The sequence below is a fragment of the Plasmodium yoelii genome (assembly GCF_900002385.2).
Source record: "Plasmodium yoelii strain 17X genome assembly, chromosome: 6".
Classification (NCBI taxonomy): Eukaryota; Apicomplexa; class Aconoidasida; order Haemosporida; family Plasmodiidae; genus Plasmodium; species Plasmodium yoelii.
The window spans coordinates 242,899-265,578 of NC_036178.2; the positions used below are offsets into that span (position 1 = coordinate 242,899).

The 22,680-nt window shown below is 19.3% G+C and overlaps 1 protein-coding gene across 1 annotated transcript; it reads left to right on the plus strand.

Moving 5' to 3' along the window:
* Positions 1 to 1,135: 1,135 nt before the first annotated feature.
* On the plus strand, positions 1,136 to 22,658 carry PY17X_0603800 (dynein heavy chain, putative; the record flags this gene model as incomplete). The annotated part of the gene is made up of 34 exons (XM_022955324.1): positions 1,136 to 1,225; positions 1,369 to 1,456; positions 1,574 to 5,483; positions 5,736 to 6,021; positions 6,118 to 6,205; positions 6,363 to 6,592; positions 6,705 to 6,785; positions 6,920 to 7,195; positions 7,379 to 7,636; positions 7,735 to 8,041; positions 8,153 to 8,235; positions 8,347 to 8,504; positions 8,737 to 8,878; positions 8,997 to 9,217; positions 9,379 to 9,539; positions 9,666 to 9,737; positions 9,836 to 9,922; positions 10,035 to 10,128; positions 10,254 to 10,656; positions 10,825 to 11,029; positions 11,271 to 11,473; positions 11,585 to 12,556; positions 12,699 to 12,825; positions 13,039 to 13,235; positions 13,379 to 13,630; positions 13,797 to 13,984; positions 14,160 to 14,236; positions 14,397 to 14,470; positions 14,610 to 15,089; positions 15,329 to 18,587; positions 18,698 to 20,522; positions 20,629 to 20,821; positions 20,908 to 22,191; positions 22,401 to 22,658. 34 exons carry the CDS (start codon positions 1,136 to 1,138, stop codon positions 22,656 to 22,658), a joined length of 16,629 nt encoding a protein of 5,542 aa, XP_022813121.1.
* Positions 22,659 to 22,680: the final 22 nt, after the last annotated feature.

A 22,680-nucleotide genomic window follows, 5' to 3' on the forward strand; every position in this document is an offset into this window, starting at 1 on the left:
AACATTGTTCTAAAACTTAAACCCTTTTTCACATTTTTGATATTACGTTTTTTTTAACAATTCCTAAATAATTCACAATATTTTAATCTATTCATTTTTATTCCACAGTTTTAGTGGGTATACTTGTGTATCATATTTTTTGTTATTACATTCAAAATAAAAAAAATACTAAATATTTCTTTAAATTATTCCAAAGTAATAATTTCCATCCTTAATAATATATGCAAGTGAGGGAAATAAACAAATATTATTATAAACCAAATAATATTATTTTTTTCATTATATACTTATCTCTATATTTTCTAACGAATTAATACATGCTCTTTTTTTACATGTCCTCAAACTAAACCCAAACATATAAAATGTAAATAATTTGTGTGTACATTTTTACAATAAGTTCGATACCTTATGTGTGTTATTTAAAAAGATATATAAGGACTTTATATAAAACTAAAATATGTCTATATTTAACAAATTAATTCATAGAAATTTAAACAAATAAATATGTTATTACGTATTTAAAATAATTTCAAATTTTATTCATAAAAATTCTTTAATGTTTTATTAAAAAATATTAATATTTTTACTATTATTTGAGGCGTTAAAAAAAAAAAACTAGACACGGTATATTGCACACGGCTTAAACGGTACTATTATTTATTCTCACTTTTATGCCTTATCAAAGAAAAATATTATAATATAAAACTGCACGAATATTTGTAAAATTGAGACTATAAGATACTACTTTTATAAGTATATGAATTAATAATAATAATAATAGTTAAAAAAATTAATATAGTCATAATTTCACTGATATTGATAATAATAATAACGCTGGCAATGATAATTGCAAACCTCGCTATTTTCTTAATCACAGTGCAGAGTATATAGATGGCAAAAATTAAGTTTCATGTTCTGCCTTTAATTTATCAAAAAAATATCATCCTGCATAAAATTGACAGCATTATAAATATAATGTACATATTTTAGCGTATATTTCAAATATATATAATCATATATCTATAATATTTTCTTCATCACTCTCCTTTATTTCTCTATTTATGTATTGTCTTGTGTGATCCTATATATACGCTAACACTATAACGAGGCACATCTATTCCCCACTACCAAAAATATGAATGATGATTTTGAATGCTTTATAAAGAAAAAAATCATATCACTCTTGAGGATTCGAGAAAATATTTTTAGCGCCTGCATGCAACATGTTCGTATATATGCATATTTATCCATTTCTTTACTTATTTCACATTTCTTTCTTATCTACTTTTTCATATTTTAAAATTAGTGACACTCAATTTTTAATCGATCAATTTTTAATCGCTCAATTTTTAACCACTCAATTTTTAGGGGACAAATAAAGACGAATTAAATAATTTTTTTTTGACATCACCTGTGAACACTGTCTTATTTTTCGTTCTTTACAAATACACATATGGTATGAATCTAAAAAATATAATTTTAATAAAATATAAAAATAGAATATGTTAACAGAAATTCATATTCCTTACTGACTATCTCATTATGTAATAATTCTTTTCTCCCATTTTCAAAGATGATCAAACAGTTTTGGAAAATAATATTGCCCAGTCGGCGGAAAAAACAGACAACAATATAGAAAATGAAGAAATAAATAAATCTCCAGAAAATAAAAAAGATATAGATAATCAAATCCTTTCGCATAATAGCACTGTTGAAACAATAAATAACCAAAATGACGAAAATAAAAAAACTGAAAAAACAAATGAAAAGGAATATGTTTCTAATGAGGAAATAAGGAATAATACAAATCAAAATGATAATCAAGAAGAAATTATACCCGATATAGTTAATCATGATTATGAAGAAAAAGAAAATGTAGAAGAGAACAAAAAAACAGAGTGCAACCATTATATACTAAAAATGAGTATAAATAATATAAACATAGATGATCATGAAGAAGAAAATTTACAATCCCCAAATATTCAAGCAATGACTAACAAAAAAAATATAACTACCTATAAACACATTATTTACTTTTTAAAAATAAAAAATGATCAAATTCAAGAAAACTTAGATGAATATTTTAATAATAATTACACCTTTGGAAATTTACATCATAATTATATTAACAATTTTAAAACATATTTCAAAAATTTTTTTATACCATTTTTTTTGTCCTTAGTAAAAAAAAATGATGCATTTGAACATATTGGTAAAGAAATCGAACATAATGAAAAAATGGATAATATATTAATTAAAATACAAAATTTTAAAAAAAATGAAATGTTTTACAACAAATTATATAATCTAAATGAACTCAACGAAAATAAATATTTGAATATCATAGAAAAGGAAAAACAAGAAAATCGACAGTATGAACTTGAATGGCAATCTAATTATTCAGACATAATAACAAACCCACCAACTTTAGACACAAACGATTTTATGCATCAACAAAAAGAGTTTTCTAATATAGACGATAAAACTATCATAGCCAACAAAGATTGTAAAAATAAAAACATTGATGAAATAAACGAACAAAATGAATTGATTCCTAATAATTACGATATTATAAACAATTTACCTGAATACATTGATGAGTTAAACTATAGGGAAAATGAAAATGATATAACAGTAGAAAAAAAAGAGAAATTTATACGAAACAAAAATATTTTAAGCGCATTATACTACTTAATAAGCTACTATAACCAAATACTAAAAGTAGAGCAAATGTTATACAATGAAATAAATACAGACATAATAAAACTTAAAGATGATAGTATAAATATAGATAATTATTTAAGAACAATTTATAATTTAATAAAAAATTTTATGTTAAAAGAACAAAAAAATTATTACAAAAAAACAAATGACAAAACTCATCCGGGATATTGGAAAGAAAGATATCATAGAATTTATAATTTTCTTGAAAAAATTAATAGTAAAAAATTTGAAAAAATTATAGAAAATATCAAAGGAAAAGTATATAATAATGAATTAACTAATGAAATTAAATCTTTACTAAAAGAAATAGAAAGTATACATATGGAATCATTTGAAATGATTAAATTTAGTAAGCTCTTAGAAAATTCTTTTGAAACATTAAGACATAGTAATATAAATAAAATGAGAAATGGTATTAAATTAGTTATACGTAAAATTAAAAATATTTGGTTAAGTTCAAATTATTTTAGAAAAGAAGAAATAATAATCGCATTTTTTCTCAAGTTATCAGAAATCATATTTGAATTTATACATTTTCTAGCTATTAAGGTAAAAAAAATAAATAATCCTAAAAGTATTAAAAAAAATATGTCTAAATGCATAGACATTTTGAAGTTTTATGAAAAGGAATTTATTTATGCTAAACTAGATATTGAAATAATTGATATTAGAAAAAATTGGTATTTTGATAAAAATCTTATATTTAAAAATATAAGACATCTTCAACATGTTTTGGCAACATTACATACTGTCTATTCAGAAATAATATATTTCACTGATTTATGTTTATTAAAATTAAAAAAATTAGTAAATAATAAAAAAATTATGAATAGTATTATGATAGAAGTTAACAAACTATATGAACCATTCAATGGTGTACTAAAAAATATTTATCAATACGATGATGAATCTATTATGCAACTAATGAAAAATTTAAATGAACAATGTTTAAATATAGAAAAGAAATGTATCAAAATTATTAGTATGCAATTTTCAAATTTAAGAAATACTAAATCTACTTATTTATTAGTTGAAAAGTTCCAAAATTTAAAAAAAAATTATAAAATCGATAGACTTTTAATAAAAAAATTATATGACATATTATTTCTATATAAAAGAGAGTTATATTTATATATAAATTTATTTAACAACATGTGTAATAATAAAGATTTAGATATTTATAAAAGGTTTCTTTTCTGTTTAAACATATATAAAAAAATTAAAAAACCAATCCTAATATTTAAGACAAATAATTATATAACAACATCAAATGAATATAAAATTATTGTCAAGTTATATATCAACTTTTGTAAAAAAATGTTCTCTTATATTGTAGAAAAATATATTCAATGGAAAAATAATTCTTTATCACAAATGAATAAATTCTTATCCTCAAATATTATTACTATAAATAAACAACTTAATTTTTTTTATGTAATAAATTTTGATAGTAATTTCTTTAAAACATTATATGAATATGCATACATTGAATCAATATACGATTTTAATGCGCCTATTGAAATATTAAATATGTATAAGTTAAAAAAAAAACTATATAAATATCTTTACGAGTTAGATGAAATTATACTTTTTTATAAAAAATTTACAGAAAATACTTCAATAATTCAGCAAAAAGTATTAATAAAGTATTTCCAAGAATTTGAACAAAAATTGATTTATATTTCTAATAATATTAATTGGTTAAATCTAAATATATACCATTATATAAACGATCTAAATAATTGCAAAAATACTATCCAAAATGTACACTTATCTTTATCTTATTCACTAAACAGTATAGACAAAATTATTTTTAATATGCAAAATATTAATGTAGTCAAATATATAGAATGGGAAAATATGAATCCATTAAATATACAACCTTTTTTTAACTACTTTGAACAGTACAGAATAAATGAAATAAAAAAAGCAGTTGAAAAATATAAAGAAATTTCACAAATATTAATAAAAATCGAACAAATTATAGAAAAAACAAAAAATGGAAGAAGTGAAGTTATGGATGAATTATATTATCTTTATCAATGTAAAATTTATAAATGTCTAAGTTTAATTATTATAAAAGGTTTATGTACATATGAAACATTAATAGAAAATGATTTTCCAAAAAAAGTATTACACAATTATAAACCATGCTTATATATAAAAGAAGACATACATTCTGATGTTTTTTTAAATAATTCGATACAAAATATATTTAAACTTATATCAAAATTATTAACAAATCTATTATTATCTTCTTCAGAATTTATTAGATGGCTAGATTATTCATGCATTGAAGTACCTATATCTTTAAAAGAAGACTTTGAATTTTTTAAAACAAAATTCTCATTTTATCAAAGTGTTAGTAAAAATAAAATTATTATTGACAGAATAATACATATACATCAACTTATTCAAAATGTTTTTCAAAAAGCCAATAAATATATTTATAGTTTTCTAAAATATGATAACATCATAAATTCAATTATTAAAACTCAAAATAATTTCAACATGCATCAAAATATTACATATCCATTAATATATTACGATAATATACTAAAGTATATAACTAATATTCAAAATAAAATTGACAAGGAAAATGACAAAAAAACTATTCAGTTTATTTCTTTAAATATTTCATTTGTTCTTAATGCTATCAAAAATAAACTTCTAGATTCAAAAAAATTCTTCTTCAATAATTTGCACTACATATTTACTACTCTCAAATGCTCTACCTTAAGTGAAATCACAAAATATAGGTAAAATAAATTATTGCTAAACATAAAAATAAAAAAAGACTTTATTTTGTCTGTAAATAATTAAGAAATGTACATTTATATATTAACATAATGCATTTATTTAAATAACATATTACTATATAATTTTATATTACATTCATATAATCATTTGCAAAAAATGAATTTTAAAAATAAAAATTTTGATATAAATTTAGTTATCTAATATATATAATTCATTTTCATTTATACCTTTATTTGTTACTTCCATTTCAGTGGAATATTAAAAACTTCGTCTAATTCTATGGATAAATATGAAAATATTATAAAAACAATCAACAAAATAAAGGCAGAAAATATAAACATAGAAATAAATATCCAAAAGACAGAAGAAATTTATAATATGCTAACAATATACCAAGATAGTAACATAAATGATGAAGAAAAAAACAAACTATTATCACTTTATCCGTTATACTTAAATATGCTAAACTTAGCATTTTTCAATGATAATTTAATGTTTACAGTAAAGAAAGAATTCTATGAAAAGACAAAAAAAAAGGTAATTTTTTTAGCATACAACCATTATTCTCATTTGTTCACTACATATAATTATGTATATTTATATATATTACACTTTTGTTTATTTAAAAAATAGATAATTTTATTTGAAGAAAAAATAAAAAGTATTTTAGAAAAGTTTCATTCTATTGGCCCATCATCTGAAAATATCGATTTAAATGAAGGTATCAACAATGAAAAATATTTTGAATAATAAATTTAGTATAATATATATTCAAAAAAAAACGAATAAATAATATGTACATATAAAACAACAAAAAATTCATGTTTTAATATAATAACAATAACCTTTTATATTCATTTATTTCTGTATATCTACAGGAATGGAAAGCTTAAAAAAATATATAAATGATTTTAAAAGTCTTGAAGTTGAAAAAGAGGAAATAATTAAAGATCAAATATTATGCAATATGAAAATATTATTATTTGAAAAATTCTATTTATTGAAAAATACAATCAAAATTTATAATTCGATTTATTCTATATACAATTATTATGTTACTAGAATAAATGACTTTCTAGACATTATATATTACAAGTTAAATGTTAAAGTGGGTACCCCAAAAAATAAAACAGTTTTAATCAGAATTACGCACAAATTATACACATAAGAGGAATATTTATAACACATATATAATTTTTATTTTTTTAATAAAATTACAGGATGTATATAAATCATTAAAGGAAGTCAAATCCGAGTTGCTGAAATTGCAGACCGAACAACCTGGAGCCGAAAATATCGAAGTAAACCATTTCGCCATATACATATATATATATATATACATATGGGATAAAATCGAATATTTTAATACCGATAAAAGCTCAAATTTTTATTATACTTACACATTTTCAATACATATAATACCCTCACTTTTTAGGCTTTTAAAAAAATTAACGAAGAATTAAGAAAAATGAACATAACTTTAATCATTGTATATTTATTGCAAAATACTAATATGAAACTAGCAAACTGGAATGAAATTTTAAATCTACATTTGAAAAAAAACAATACAAAGGATCCGACTGCATATGAAAGAAACATAGTTATTAACTATAAAAATGATAACATAAAATCAATAACACTTTATGATCTCCATGAATTAAAAATATACTTATATTTTAACGACATAAAATATATTATATATAAAATAAAGGTATTATTATAATGGATAAAATATTGTTATTTTTGTAAATAAGTTAATATTTATATATATTCCAAACAAATTACCTCGAATAGAATCATCTATAAAATAAGAAAAAGAAATATACACATTCATTAAAAATATTAATATTTTACATATAATTATGCCTATTTTCTTCAAATTTATATTTTATAGGAAGTAGAAAAATTAGAAAAATGCTTAAACCAAATTGAAAACAGATGGAAACATGAATCCCTAAAACTTATAAAATTCAATGATTATTTAATATTAGATAATAACAATAACAAAAATATTTTTAAAAATATTAAAAAGACATTTGAAGAATTACATTTAATGAGAGGTTTAAATTTCGCTTCTGATCTAATACCCAAAATAAATAATTTAGAAAATAAACTCCTTTTTATATATGAACTCTTGGTTTTATGGATGCTAGTATGAAATAGGCACATATATTAATACATATACATAAAATTTTGATAATACTTAAAACAAAAACGTATATTTACATTCATTTTTATCATCTTTTATAGATACAAGAAACATGGATAAAATTAGAACGATTCTATAATAAGGAAAATTTCAATAATTTAAATAACTTTAATGACGAATTTAAAAATTTTGATCAAATAAATAAAACATATTATGAAATAATGAAAAATACTAAAAAAAATCTAGATTTATATCGAAATTGCAATACTAAATTTTTTTATTTTCTTAAAAATTATTATGATCGTTTATTATTTCTGTCTAATAAAGCAATAACCATTTTACAAGAAAAAAAATTTAACTTTCCAGATTTCTTTTTTTTAACAGAAGACCAGCTATTTGACCTTTTATGTAATCAAAGAATAAAAAAACATACAATCATATCCCTAAATATATCCATATATATGAAAATATTAACACATACATATCTCATTCTTTCTTATTAAAAACATAAAAATGCAGCTAATACACAAACTCAAAATTTAAAAAAATATTGCTTTATAATTTATGAAGAAATGTCCTCTTTCAATGATGTTGATAAAACAGTATGTTCAACATAAACCAATACAATATTCATTTTATTACTTATTTTTAATTATTTCACATGTATATAAATCTATATATATTTTTTTTCCCCTCTCAAATTTTATTTCCAGATAATTGAAATTGTTACTACAAAAGGAAATGTTCTTATTTTAAAAAATGGAATCAAAATAACAGGAATAGACACATATGCTATGTTGAAAGATAAAATAAAAATCACCTTGAAGGAAAATGTAATTACAAGTTTGAATAATTACTACACTACTAACAAGTAAAAAAAAAATATATATATATATATATTACTCTATAAATATGCAAACATGCTCATAATAAAAATACATCCTTTTCATACTATATTATTTTTTACTTATTTTTATTTTTCCATTTATTCACCATGTTATTTCTAATATGTATTCATAACTTTTGTAGTGGATTCATATATCAATGTTTTTTAAATATATATTTTTCTCTTTATTGTAATTTTATTCATATATGATATTTAGGATAATCCCAATAATCAAAAATAATGTATCCGTTGTTTCAAATATTGTAATAAAGATCCTATTAAGTGAAGAAATAAAAAATATTATACAGAAAAAGTCAATCGAATATGCAAATGAAACCTTGAATAAATTTATCGAACTGGTATTTTTATAACACATATGGAAATAGGTTTATTCACATATTTAATGTATATGTAAATATATATCAAGAGAAATATTCTATCGAAATTTTATTTTGAACTTTACATTTTTTTTTGTAGTGTGATAATATTATAAAAGAATTAAAATGTGAAAAAGACACAAGTATTATGAAAATAGAACAATCCTTAAGTATTTATTTAGAATTTGTACATATATTAAAAAAAATTATTCAAGAAAATATATTTGATGAAAATTGTTTTTTTCTATATTATCAATTTTTATATTTTCTCAATAAAACTAATAATCATATTACAATCAAATATGGAAACTATGCATTCAAGTACGTTGAAAATAAATATTCACAAATTTAAATATGTATCTATTTCCATATCCACATATATATCTAATTTATATGCATATAACCCAATTAAACATATTATCAAATTAAATTATGATAATAATTCTTTCAAAATTTTCATAATTCATTTTTTATTTATTCAGATATAATTATGACATATTGGAAAGCAATAATCTATATGTAAATTTCCTCTCAAATAACAAATACATTTATTCAATATGCTCAAATATATACAATTCCAACTATAATATTGTATCTGGGATTAACAAAACATCAACCATTAAGTATATAACATCTACTTTAGGTAAAACAGACGAAAAAAATGTTAAAAAAAAACTAAAACTATTCTAACCATCTATTTGTATTCATAATATCAAAATTATCGTATATATACATTTCCCATATATATTTTGGACATTTCTTTTCAAAGGTTTACGAACATATACAATTCAAAGAAATATAAATAACATAAATGATTACATATTGGGATCTATTCACCTAGGTACATAACACATATTCATATAAGTATGCACAAAAAAATTATTGTTATTTTGAATTGTACAAAAAAATTTTAATAATTATTTTTTCTAATTATCTCAGGATACGCCTTAATTTTGCAAAATGTTGATGAAATAAAAGTAGAGATATTGTCTGTATTAACAAATACTTTTAGATCTATACAAACATGTAAACAAATTTTTGTAATTCATTTTCATATAGAATGTACATGTATTATAAAATACTGTAACATTTTTCATTATATATATCTATATTATTATATTTTATTTAAATTTCATAGGCTTAAAAAATAAAGATAAAAATATATATATATTTAATAGAGATATTATTTTTAATAACAACTTCGTTTTATTTTTTGTCACTAAATCGTCCAGGTTAGCCAAAATATAAAACAAACATTATCTCATAATTTATAATATATATTTATTTGCATATAACACAATATACAAACTTAGAAACAATATATATACTTATATGTATATACTTCTTAACAAATCAGACACAACAGTATCCCAACAAACTTAAGAAATTTGTGTAAAGAGACAATCATATATAACTATCAAATAGTAGAACTCGTTGAAATGTTACTATATATAAATAATTTCCCAAATATTAAAACCCTTTCTATACAAATTTGTAATTTTGTTAATTATATTAATTTTGTTTATTTCAATCAAGAAAATGATGCATTAAATGAAATAGTTAATATTATCAATTTATGTAAAAAATCAAATAGTGGTTATAAAAATGAAGAGTTATTAGGAAAAAATGCCTTTATATATTACTATGACAAATTAAAAAATGTTAAACAAAATATAATTCAAGATTTGATAAAAAAAATTCTTAACATTGATTTAAATATTACGTTTGACATGGAGACCCCCAAAAAACAATTAAAACAAGTAGGGAACATTCAAAATAATAAAAAAAAAATTATAAATTTTTTCATGAAATAAATAACTATAAAATGATCATTTTTTCATATTAAATATGTATATATATATACATGTTAATGTTATGCTTAACAAATCGGGGTAATACATACAACATCAACACCTTACACATTTTAGTTTCTACAACAAGAGAGAATTTATTTAAAAGATCAATTTCTAAGTGCATATGAAAAAAATTTATATATAATGAAAGAAAAACTCAATGATCAATTTTTATCTTTGGTATTTGGAAGACCCTATAGTGGAAAATCAACGCTACTTAAAATTTACAACAATTTATATAATTCGAATTTTTCCTTTGTTTATTTAGATTCTTTATATGGTATGAAATATAACCACCTACTTAATTATGAAATAAATATAGAGCATTAAAATGCGAAAATATGCAGATATAAAATAAAAAAAAAATATATACATATATATACATATATTTAGCAATCCTAATAGGCACCCCCATTTTAGCCATATATGCAAGTGTCTAAAAACATTGAAAGTTTCTTAATCGTTCATACAGACAAATATATAAATATTCCAATCAAACATATAATATTTTCATTTCATAGATTCACACCAAAATTTAAATGAAAAGTTCATATACGAATTAATAAAAAAGAAACAAAAGAAACATAATGAATATACATTTATAATGAAGATCAATTATATGACTCCTATCATTTATGATTTTTTATCCACCAAAAATTTATTATACTCAAATAATATGGATAATCAAATTGATTCTGAAAAGAAAATTAAAATAATCATAGAGGTAAAGAAATTCACATCATATAACAATTATGCTCCTCAAAATAGGCAACTAATAATATATAACTGCTACAATATTTGTACAATACTTATATAATAATTTTTTAATTCTCAGTGCAATAACATTTCCTTCCTAGACCCATATTTATTAAAAAAAATGAACAAAATATATATAAATAATGATTATAATGTATATAATTATTTTAAAAATCAATGTTCCAAATTAATAGACAATATTCTCGACTTTAATATTTTTTTTGAATTGGGAACAGATGATAAAAATACGTCTATAAATTACAAAAATAACTATAATGAGAAAAAAAAAGTTCTTTTAGAATTATATGATAAATTAAAACAATTTTATAAGGATTTTTTTCTACCTATTTTTAGTTATATAGAAAAAAAAAAGGGAAATAATTTTAATATAGATTATTTTTATTATAATAAAGATGATTGTATAAAAAATATCAACATGGAGGATATTTATTTTACACAAACTTCTTTATTTCACATAAATATGGATGAAAAAATGATCATAAATAATTTTATGGATATATTTAAAAGCCAAATTTTATTATATTTAAAAGAAAGAGATACATACAACGATTTTACACCCGACCAAACTGATATATTTCCTAATTTAACATCTTATTCTAATCAATCGAGTATTTTTAATAACACTAAAATTAATTTAGACAAAACAAATACTATCATAAAAAAAAAAAATTCAATTATACCTCCTATAGACGAATCTAATGAAGAATATGACTTAGATATTATAGACAAAAATTATATTGAAAATGTATGTATATCACAAGCAGAAAGAGAAAATAATAAACAAATTGAAATAACTAGTAAAAAAGAAATTTCTAAAATATCGACAATTCAAAATAAGTCTATCTGTATATTAATAAGTTCTATTTCTATTCTATTTAATAATATATTAATTGATGATGAAAAAAATCTATTCTTTTCATTTTTTAAAAAATTAATTATATCTAACGAAATAAATATTGATACAAATTTAGAAAATTTTATATATCATATACAAAGTGATAAATGGGTTCCTATTAATTCCCTTTTTAATGTAATTCGTTTTCAAATTTATACATAAATGCACATAAAATATTTAATTATATTATTTACATGTACAATTAATAATATTTTTTTCTCCAACTTTTATGTTTCCTTTCTTTAAATATCTATCCATATCAATTACTTATATGCAGATACAAAGAGACTCTAATATTGACGACAAAAATATAACATTTTATGATGACGAAATGAAGAAACAAATAACTTCAATTAGTCTATTATATAAAGGGGAATCGAATATATGTCTAATAGGAAATAGAAGTAAGTTTGTACTACCACATAAACCCTAATAAATATTTCAAATTTTATATAGTTATTCATTTCTTAATTTTCTATAAAAATAATTTTAAATTAATACTACACATAATTTATATAAGAAATAAAAATTGTTTTGTTTTTTATTATGGATTTTTTTTTTACAATTATTAAATATTACCATATATATATTACTTTCTTTATTTTTATTAAATTCAGAAAATTTCAAGACAGCTATCTTAAACGAAATTGTCAATAACCACAAAAAAATTGACCATCTTAAAATAGATATTCTCAAATATTCAAATGTTCTCAGTTTTACAATATTACATGAAAAGTTAATAAAAAAAAATATCAAGAAATATTTTCATTCTTCCGTTTTTTACATATGTATAGACGACGTCCATATTAACTATGTAAGCATATGCATAAAAAATGAGACAAAATGAGACAAAATGAAAAAAATGTAACAAAATGATAGTTGAACAAATCGGCAATATTGATTATCATTCACCATTTTCATATTATGAATAAACATTTATTTCTCTAAAATTTTTAGGATAAATTTAATAACCCGTCAATCGAATTTCTTCAAAATTTACAAAGAAAATTATGTTATTTTGAAAACAAAACTATTAATATTGAAAATATAAAAAGTATTATTTCAATAGATTTTGATCACATTAAGAACAACAGTTATTATGATTATATATCATATTACCATTCCTATTTCTTTTTAAATACTAATAAAAAATCCTTAATTAATTATTTTAATACCTTAACAAGCCATTCGTTAAATAACAATTTTAAGGTAATTCCAACACATTATAAATAAATAAATAAATAAATAAATAAATCTATATATATATATATATATATATATATATATATCATTACCATGTTGTGTACAAAAACAGATAAAACGAATACAATCTTTTAACTTTTGGTAAATATTAAATATTTTTACAACCTTTTAGGACATACATATCAAATTAGTAAATTATAGTATAGACTTATTCTGGAAAATTCACGAAGATATTAATTTTAAGACTCAAAATGAAAATAATATACTTTTTACAAAAGAAAGTATTTTTTTGCTTTATCAAGATTTTTTTCATAGTAAATATAATTTTCAAAATGAACAAGAGATAATTCAAACGTTTTGGTATCCACAAAAATAAATAATCTAAGAAATGAAAAAAAAAAAAAAAAAAAAAATATATATATATATATGTATATATGATGAATGTCTATGCCATAAAAACAAGCACAATAAACTAAAAAACTATATTATTTGCGATTTATTTATTAATACATATATATCCTTATTTTTTATTTAGCGAAAATGCCGAAAATATGATTTTAAATAGGATACTCAAAAAGGAACATAAAAAAGACATAATGAATACAATAAAAAGTAAATAAATAAAATATTAATATATATTAAACTGTTTTAAATTGCCACATACTCAATTATCTATTTTCTTCCATTAGTTTTGTATTACATATTTCATTTATGATGTTCGTAAATTTTACCATATATACAATATTGCTTTCCTTTTCTTTTTTATTCTTAGATATTGAAAATAAACATTTCCCAAATTTAACCAAAGAAAAGACATATACTTACATAAACTATTATTCCAAAAATGTAAAAAAAAATATACATTTACAATCAGTTTTTTTTCACACACATTTGTACAAATATCATATAATTTTTGTATAATAAGCTCACTTTTAATATATACTCATGTATATATGTATTTTTTTTTTTTTTCCATTTTTTTTAGATCTACGAAAAGTTTGATACTTGTTCCCTAAAAGACGAATTTATTAAAAATTTAAGCAGCTATAATAATTTATATATTAATGCAAAAGTGTTTGTAGAATTTTATTTTAATAAAATTATTGAAGCTTACAAAAATATAAGTAAAAATATAAACTCCTCTATGATAATTTGTAGAAATAAAAAAAGGGCTATTATATTATTAAATGCTATTGCATTTATTTTAAATATAAATTCAGTTATTATTAACAGATCATATAATTTAGAAAATATCCAAGAAAAAATTAATTATTATAACATATTACGATTTAAAAAAAATATTTTTATTTTAATTAATAATTCTAATAAATATGATGATTATTTTTATTCTCTCATTTATAAAAAGTTTCCACCTGTCTTATTTGACAAAAAAGAGTTATTCAAAATGTACACAAAAACAAATCTTATTGGCACCGATATAATGTGGGAAAATATAAAACAAATGGTATATCTAACAAGTTTCTGAATCATCTATATATATCTACACATGCATATATATATATATATATATATATATATATATATAATTATTTATAGCCCCATTTCGGAGCTAATTTATATAACCATAACATATGTGCTGTACTGCACTATGTGGCAAAACTTTTAGCTAGCTCTCTTTTCGTATACTATATAATACTAAAGCTAGCTTATATATATATTTTTTTTTTTTTTTTTTTTTGTTAGATGAAAAATAATACATATGTTTGCATAGTTCACGAAAGAAGATTTGATATAAGCACGTCAAATTTCCAAAATTATAAAAAAATATATAATGATATAAATATTATGCATTTAGATTGTTGGTATAAAGAACAGTATATTCAATATTGTCATCTTTTTTTGGAAAATTCGAATGATAACCATTTTATTGATAATATATTAAATAATTTCAAAAAAAAAGTTATTTTAAACACTTTAGAAGATGATATAGATAAACAAAATAAACAAGTAATACTCGATAATAAAAAAAAAAAAACAAGTGTACAAGAAATATTTATAAATTCAGTAGATTATATTAAAAAAAATAAAGAAAATGAACAAACTATTCAAAATGATAAAAAAATTCCTGTAGACAATTCTTTACCTAATATAATTGAAAAAGAACCAGAAAATATCGAAGATAAAACAAATAATACACAAACAAATCTAATAATGGAAAATACACAAAATCTAGATACTAACACATATAAGGAAAATAATGAAATAAAAGTTGACACAATAATAAAACCTCAAAATGATGAAATTAAATCAATAATAGTTAAAAAAAAGAAAAATATAAAAGGACAAAATAAAGCTAATTCAATACCAAAGACAAAACAAAAAACATATAAAATAAAAGATAATATAAATAAACATAAAAATGAAGATACTAATTTAAAAGATAAACTCAAAATTAAAAAAAATGAAGAAAATATTTCAAGTCTAAAAAAAAATATATTATTAGAAAAGGGAATAAATCGAAAAAATAATGTCCCTATATCTATAGACAAAAAAAGTCTACACTCAAAAGGAAACATCAAAGAAAATAACATAAAAAATTTTAAAAATTACAAAAAAACAAAAATTATATCAAATACAAATGAAAATAAAAATATCAATATAAATGTACCCACAAAATCAAAGTTAAAAATCAATACAAAAACAGACGAAAAAAAAATAAGAAAAAATAAAATTAATATAGAATCAAAAAATGATATCATAAAAGAAAACCAAACACATAATAAAATAAAAAACATTACAAATAATAATGGTAAAAAAAAAAAAATAATAAAAACAAACAAACAAAATGATATTAATAAAGAAAATACAAAAAGTGATAATGATAAGACAAATAACACTGAGGATGTTTCAGCAAATGAAACAAAAGAATATGAAAATAAAACAGAACTTAAAAAAAATACAAACTCAGAAAATGAAAATGATAAAATACAAAAAAACAAAACTAAGTCAAATCAAGAAATAAAAGAAAATGAAGGAAAAACAAATGAAGAAATATTACCAGATCATGTAATAAATAACACGAACCTACACAAGGATAATGAACAAAATAATAATTTACATAAAAATGATAAAAATGAAAAAGATTTAGAAATAAATACAAATTATTATAATGATTTAAAAAATATTAACAAAAAAGCAATAAACGAATTTAATGCAAATAATATAGAAATACATAAATATAATTTTTATAATATTATTCAAGGACAACTTGAAAATATTGTTGACGTATTTATACAAGTATATTATGATCTAAAAACATTTTTAAAAAAAAAAAAAAATTTAGATTATATAAGAATTAATAAATATAACTTTATAGATTCAATAATAATGTTTTACATATTAATTAAAAATAAATTAAATTATAAAAATAAACAATTATATATGTTCATAATGGGTCTAAAAAAGCTTCAAAGTATATTTAAAAATTATCAAGAAATGGAAATAGAAATAAAAACAATAAATAATCAAATAACCCAAATGGAATTAGAAGTTGAAAAAATTAATGAAGAAATAAAAAATAATTCAAAATTCATATTAGACAGTGAACAAAAATATAATTCAAATAAACAAATCTTAAATACAATCACAAATGATATAGATGAACTTATTGAAAACAAAAATGAATCAGAAAAACAAATAGAAGAAGAATATATTAATATAGTATTCAAAATACAAAATGTACAAGATAATGAAATCAAAAATATACTAAAAATTAATAACCCATCTATTAGTGATATATATATATCTATTATGATTAACACATTAGTAAGAAATTCACATCTAAATGATAATAATGATAATTGGAATTATTTTAAAGCATTTATATCTAAAGATAATTTTTCAGAATTTTTTTTTAATTTTAAAAAAGAAAATGTAACAGATAAACAAATTAAAAGAATAAAAGAATATATGTCTAAAGAAGAAATTGTTTATAGTGTTACCAAAATTAATGATCAAAATAATTTACTTACTCACCTTTTCCATTATCTAAATTTTATACTCAAATATAAGGAATATTATAAAAATGTATGTATTATTAATAAAAATTTAGATGAAAAAAAAATCAAAAAAGAAGAATATGATACAGAAAATCAAAAACTACTAAAACAAATGCATGATACTAAAATAGGTATTGTTAATGATAAAAATAAAATTAGTGAAAAAAATGAAATTATTGAAAATTTAAAAAAAAAAATATATATAATTAATAAATCATATCAACCTATTTTAGAAATTAAAACATTTTTAGAAAAAATCGAAAAAAAATATTGTTACACTATTAAACAAATTGAAAATAATTATAAATATCTTGTTTCTGAAATTCTAATTTTTTCTTTTTTTCTAAATTATTTATCATCATTTAATTATAAATATAGATCTTTCTTATTACATAAATGGAAACAAATAATTAAACAAAATAATATACTAATAAAAGATAACATCAAAATAGAAACTATATATTCTTGTGATACAATAGTTCCGTTATTCCTTTCTGAAAATTTCCCAAGACATATATTTTATATTCAAAATGCATTAATATCTATGAATCATTTTAGATGGCCTTTATTTTTAGATCCTCAAAATGTTGGAATAGATTGGATAAAAAAAAGTTATAGAAGTAATTTAGTAGTTCATAATTTTGATGAAAATCTAAACAAACATTTAGATATGTGTATAATATATGGAAAAACATTAATTATCTCATTTTTTAATTTTCAAAATCTTTATATTTATGATAAAAAAAATGATGAAAATTCAAATTGTGATTCATGCGAGTCTGAAAATTTTAAAAAAATAACTTCCAATATTTTATGTAAAAAAAATTTTATTAAATTTAAATTGAAGGATAAACAAATTCTAATCAATTCAAATTACAGTATTATTGAGCCGATTATAGAAAGGAATGTTTATCTTATGAATGGAAAATATTACATAAATATAGGTACAAAATAAATAAAAAATAAAAAAATCATCTTTTTTTTCTCATTATTTATATATCACTTTCAAAAGATTAGTGCCAACACATTTATACTACATCTATTTTATTTGTAGGAAAAAAAAAACTCGAATACAACAACCAATTTCGTCTATTCCTTGTTAGTGATAATAAAGACAGATTTTTTGATGATATCGAAGATTATGCTAATATTATAGATTTTGAAATAGAAAAAAATTTAATAGTAAACAAAATAATAAATGTGATATTAAAACATGAAGATGAAAAAAAACTAATAAATTTTGACACAAAAATTCGAAACTATTATGAAACAAAACAAACATTAAAATTTTTAGATGATGGAATGGTTATTGAAATGTGTACATTTAATAGAAAAATAAATAGTAATAATAATAGTAATAAAAATTTAATCAATATAATAAATAATAATATATTAAAAAAAATAGAAATAAAAAAAATGATGAAAGAATATAAAAATGAAATAAATAAAATAAAAGCATCATCAGAAAATGTAAAATTTTTAGGATATAGATTTTATACAATATATAAAATTTTACAAAAACATTCAAAAATCAAATCTATATATAATTTTAATTTTAATTATTTACTTAATATATTAAATAATTTAATAAAAAATATTAATAAAAAAATGTTAATCTGTAATTTTAATCAATTAATTAAAAAATTTACACATGTTTCTTTTCTATTCTTATTAAACACTATTAACACTAAAGATAAATTATATTTCTGTTTTATTTTTTACACTTCTCTTATTTTTGAAGAAATAAAATTAACAAATCCTAACAAATCTATAGAAGTAAAAATTAATAAATATTATTCATTATTTTCTAAAATAAATTCTCTTCAAAATTACAAATTAGAATCTAATTATTTAGATCAAATCGAATGGCTAACCATACAAAAAAAACAACAACTATTTTATTTACAAAAAAAATTAAAATTCTTTAGCTCAATTATACAAGATATGAAAAATAATCCAAACCAATTTTTCAATTGGTATAAAGAAAAAAAACCAGAAGAAAATATATTTTTCTTAAAATCTGAAAAATTAGATAAAATTGAAAATTCGGAAAATTTAGATCAAACAGAATATCTCAAAAAATTAGAAATTATAATGTTTATACATGTAATGAGAAAAGATAGATTATATTATTATATATATTCATTAATAGCTAATTATTTAGATATATCAGAAAATTTTACATCAAATCTTAATTTCTATAAAGATTTAAATTATATTGATACTAAAACATTTTTATATATTAACCAACCAAATGAAATACATAATATTACATTATCAAAATATAATAATATCAAAACTATAAGTGTAGGAAATAATTTCAATAATCATATACAAATAATAATTGAAACGTCAATGCAAAATGGAAAAAACTTATTATTAGAAAATATTAACTTAATCAAATTTAATATTGAAAAATTATATGAAATATATAATGCTCAAAAAATACATTCAAATTTTCAATTATATTTAACTACAGATAAATCAGCACCTATATCTATAATAAATAAATCCATAAAAATTTATTCATATCATAGTGAAAATTTAAAAACATTATTATCAAAAATTTTTAATTATCTTCATAGTATATACAAAGATAAATTAAAAAATAATTTTATGAATTCTTTTCTATTTTCTTTATCATTTTTTCATACTATATTAATGTGTCGATCTAATTATCAAGAATATAGTTTTGATCATTTCTATAAATTTGATATTAAAGATTTACAAACAACATTTGATTCTCTTCTACATTATTTTGACACTATTCAATTAAATAACCATTATGATCATCAACAACATTCATATAACAATTTTCAGACAAATATAAAAATCAACCCATTACCAGAAGTTAATCGAATAAATTGGGATTTTGTCAAGTATGTAAAAATTAATTCTATAATTATGTATAAACTGTCTATTTATATCATTTATATTTTCACTATATATAAAAAAAAAAAAAAACTTTTTTTTTTTTTTTTACAGAAAAATCATATTAAATGGATATGGTAGCAAAGCTTATTATATAGACAGAAAAATAATAAAAAGTTATATTATAGAATATTTTAACGAATACTCGTTTAATGAACAAAATGAATTTATTTATTCTTTTGATGATAATTATCATTATAAATTTGTACTAAATAAATCGATCAAAGAATATATAACACTTATTAAGGTAATATGTGTATACATTTTATGTTTACAATTTTTATTATGTTTTATTCATTTTTATAAAGCTCTATATATACATTACCTTTTTAGAACTACCCACACTTCAATAGTTGTAAAGCATATGGAATGAAAATCGAAGCCGATAAAAAAAAACACGAAAAATTTAATTACCAAATGGTTAAAAATATTGAAAAAATTAACACTGATCAAGTTCTAGTATATAAAGAACAAAATAATAGTTACATAAATATTTTCAAAAAAAATGAAACAAACCCTGCTCACGATCATTTGGACCAATCAAGCAATACAGAAAATTTAGACAAAAATGATGCCCATCAAAATGAGAGAGATCAAAATGAGAGAGATCAAAATGAAAGAGATCAAAATGAGCCCTATCAAAATGAGACCTTTTTTAATTTAGAAAGCGATTATTGCTCAAGCTCGTTAATAAATACAGATGGCGAAGAAGATGAAAAGGAGGGAAGTGGCCAAATACAAAAGTCTGATACTTTTATAGATGATAAATATAATTATAAAAATAAAGATTCCATAATTAATGAAATGTCAGATGAAGAATCTATATTAAAAATTAGCAACCAAAATGATATGCTATCAAATTCTGAACAAATTATTAAAAACAAAAGTATATTAGACGATAACAACAGTATTGATACAAAATTAAATTCCTTAAACAATATAAAAAAAATTAATAAATTTTATGAATTAATAAAAAAATTAAAATTAATATTTAAATATAATATACCAACTAATACAGAATGGCGTACAAAATCTATCACACCAATACAAGCTTGTTGTATATATGAAACAACAAATTTTATAAATATAACAAATTATATGTTTTCTGATATAATACAAATTGAAAAACAATTAAATAAAAAAAATAATAAAAAAAAAGAAATAAAAATTGAAATAAAATTAATTATGGACTCATTATCTTCAAGCAAAATGCCTATCAAATGGAATAAATTTTTTAATCAAAAATTTAAAATAATTGATAATTTTATTATATATTTTGAAAATATAAAAGAACAATTATATTTCTGGAATATAACAGGAGAATTATCTTTTTATAATATACAATGTTTATTTTATCCTTCAAAATTTTTTAATTCATTATTAATTAAGTATAGTATTGTTCACAAAAAAAAATTAGAAGATTGTATATTTATTACAAAAATAAATAATGATTTGGAAATAAATAAAAAAAAAGATAATATTAATTATCAAAAACAATTATATTATAGTAGCGATGAAGAAGATATACTATTTTCAACTCAAATAAATTATGCTAATTATATTAATTATAATGTAGATAGTTATATTTCCATAGATATACTTGGTATTTCCACATTGGTAAGTCTATATATTTAATTTGAAATATTTACGTTAAGATATGCAACTGTCTAATTGTGTGTGCAAACGCAAATATAAAAATAAATGTAAATATATTTCCCGATCTTCATTTATACAAATGTGAAAATCCGATCTACCCATTTTAATATCATAAATATATTTATTTTTTGCAATTATTATTATTATTGCACATTTTTGAACTTTTGTAGAATGACAATTTTGAGTGCTTAGGAATTAAGTCAAAGAACAACAAGAAATATAATGAAATTCCAATATTAAGTTTACAAATAATTGAAAAAAAAGAAAAAAATATTTTAATGGATAAAAAAATACCCCTTTATCAATATAAATATAATGGAAAACTAAAAAAAAATATCAATAAATTTATAACAAATTTATATTTCAAATCTGAAAAACATAAATCCTTTATTTATATTAATAAAATCTATTTATTTATATATAATTAAAAAAAATACGATATACAAATTT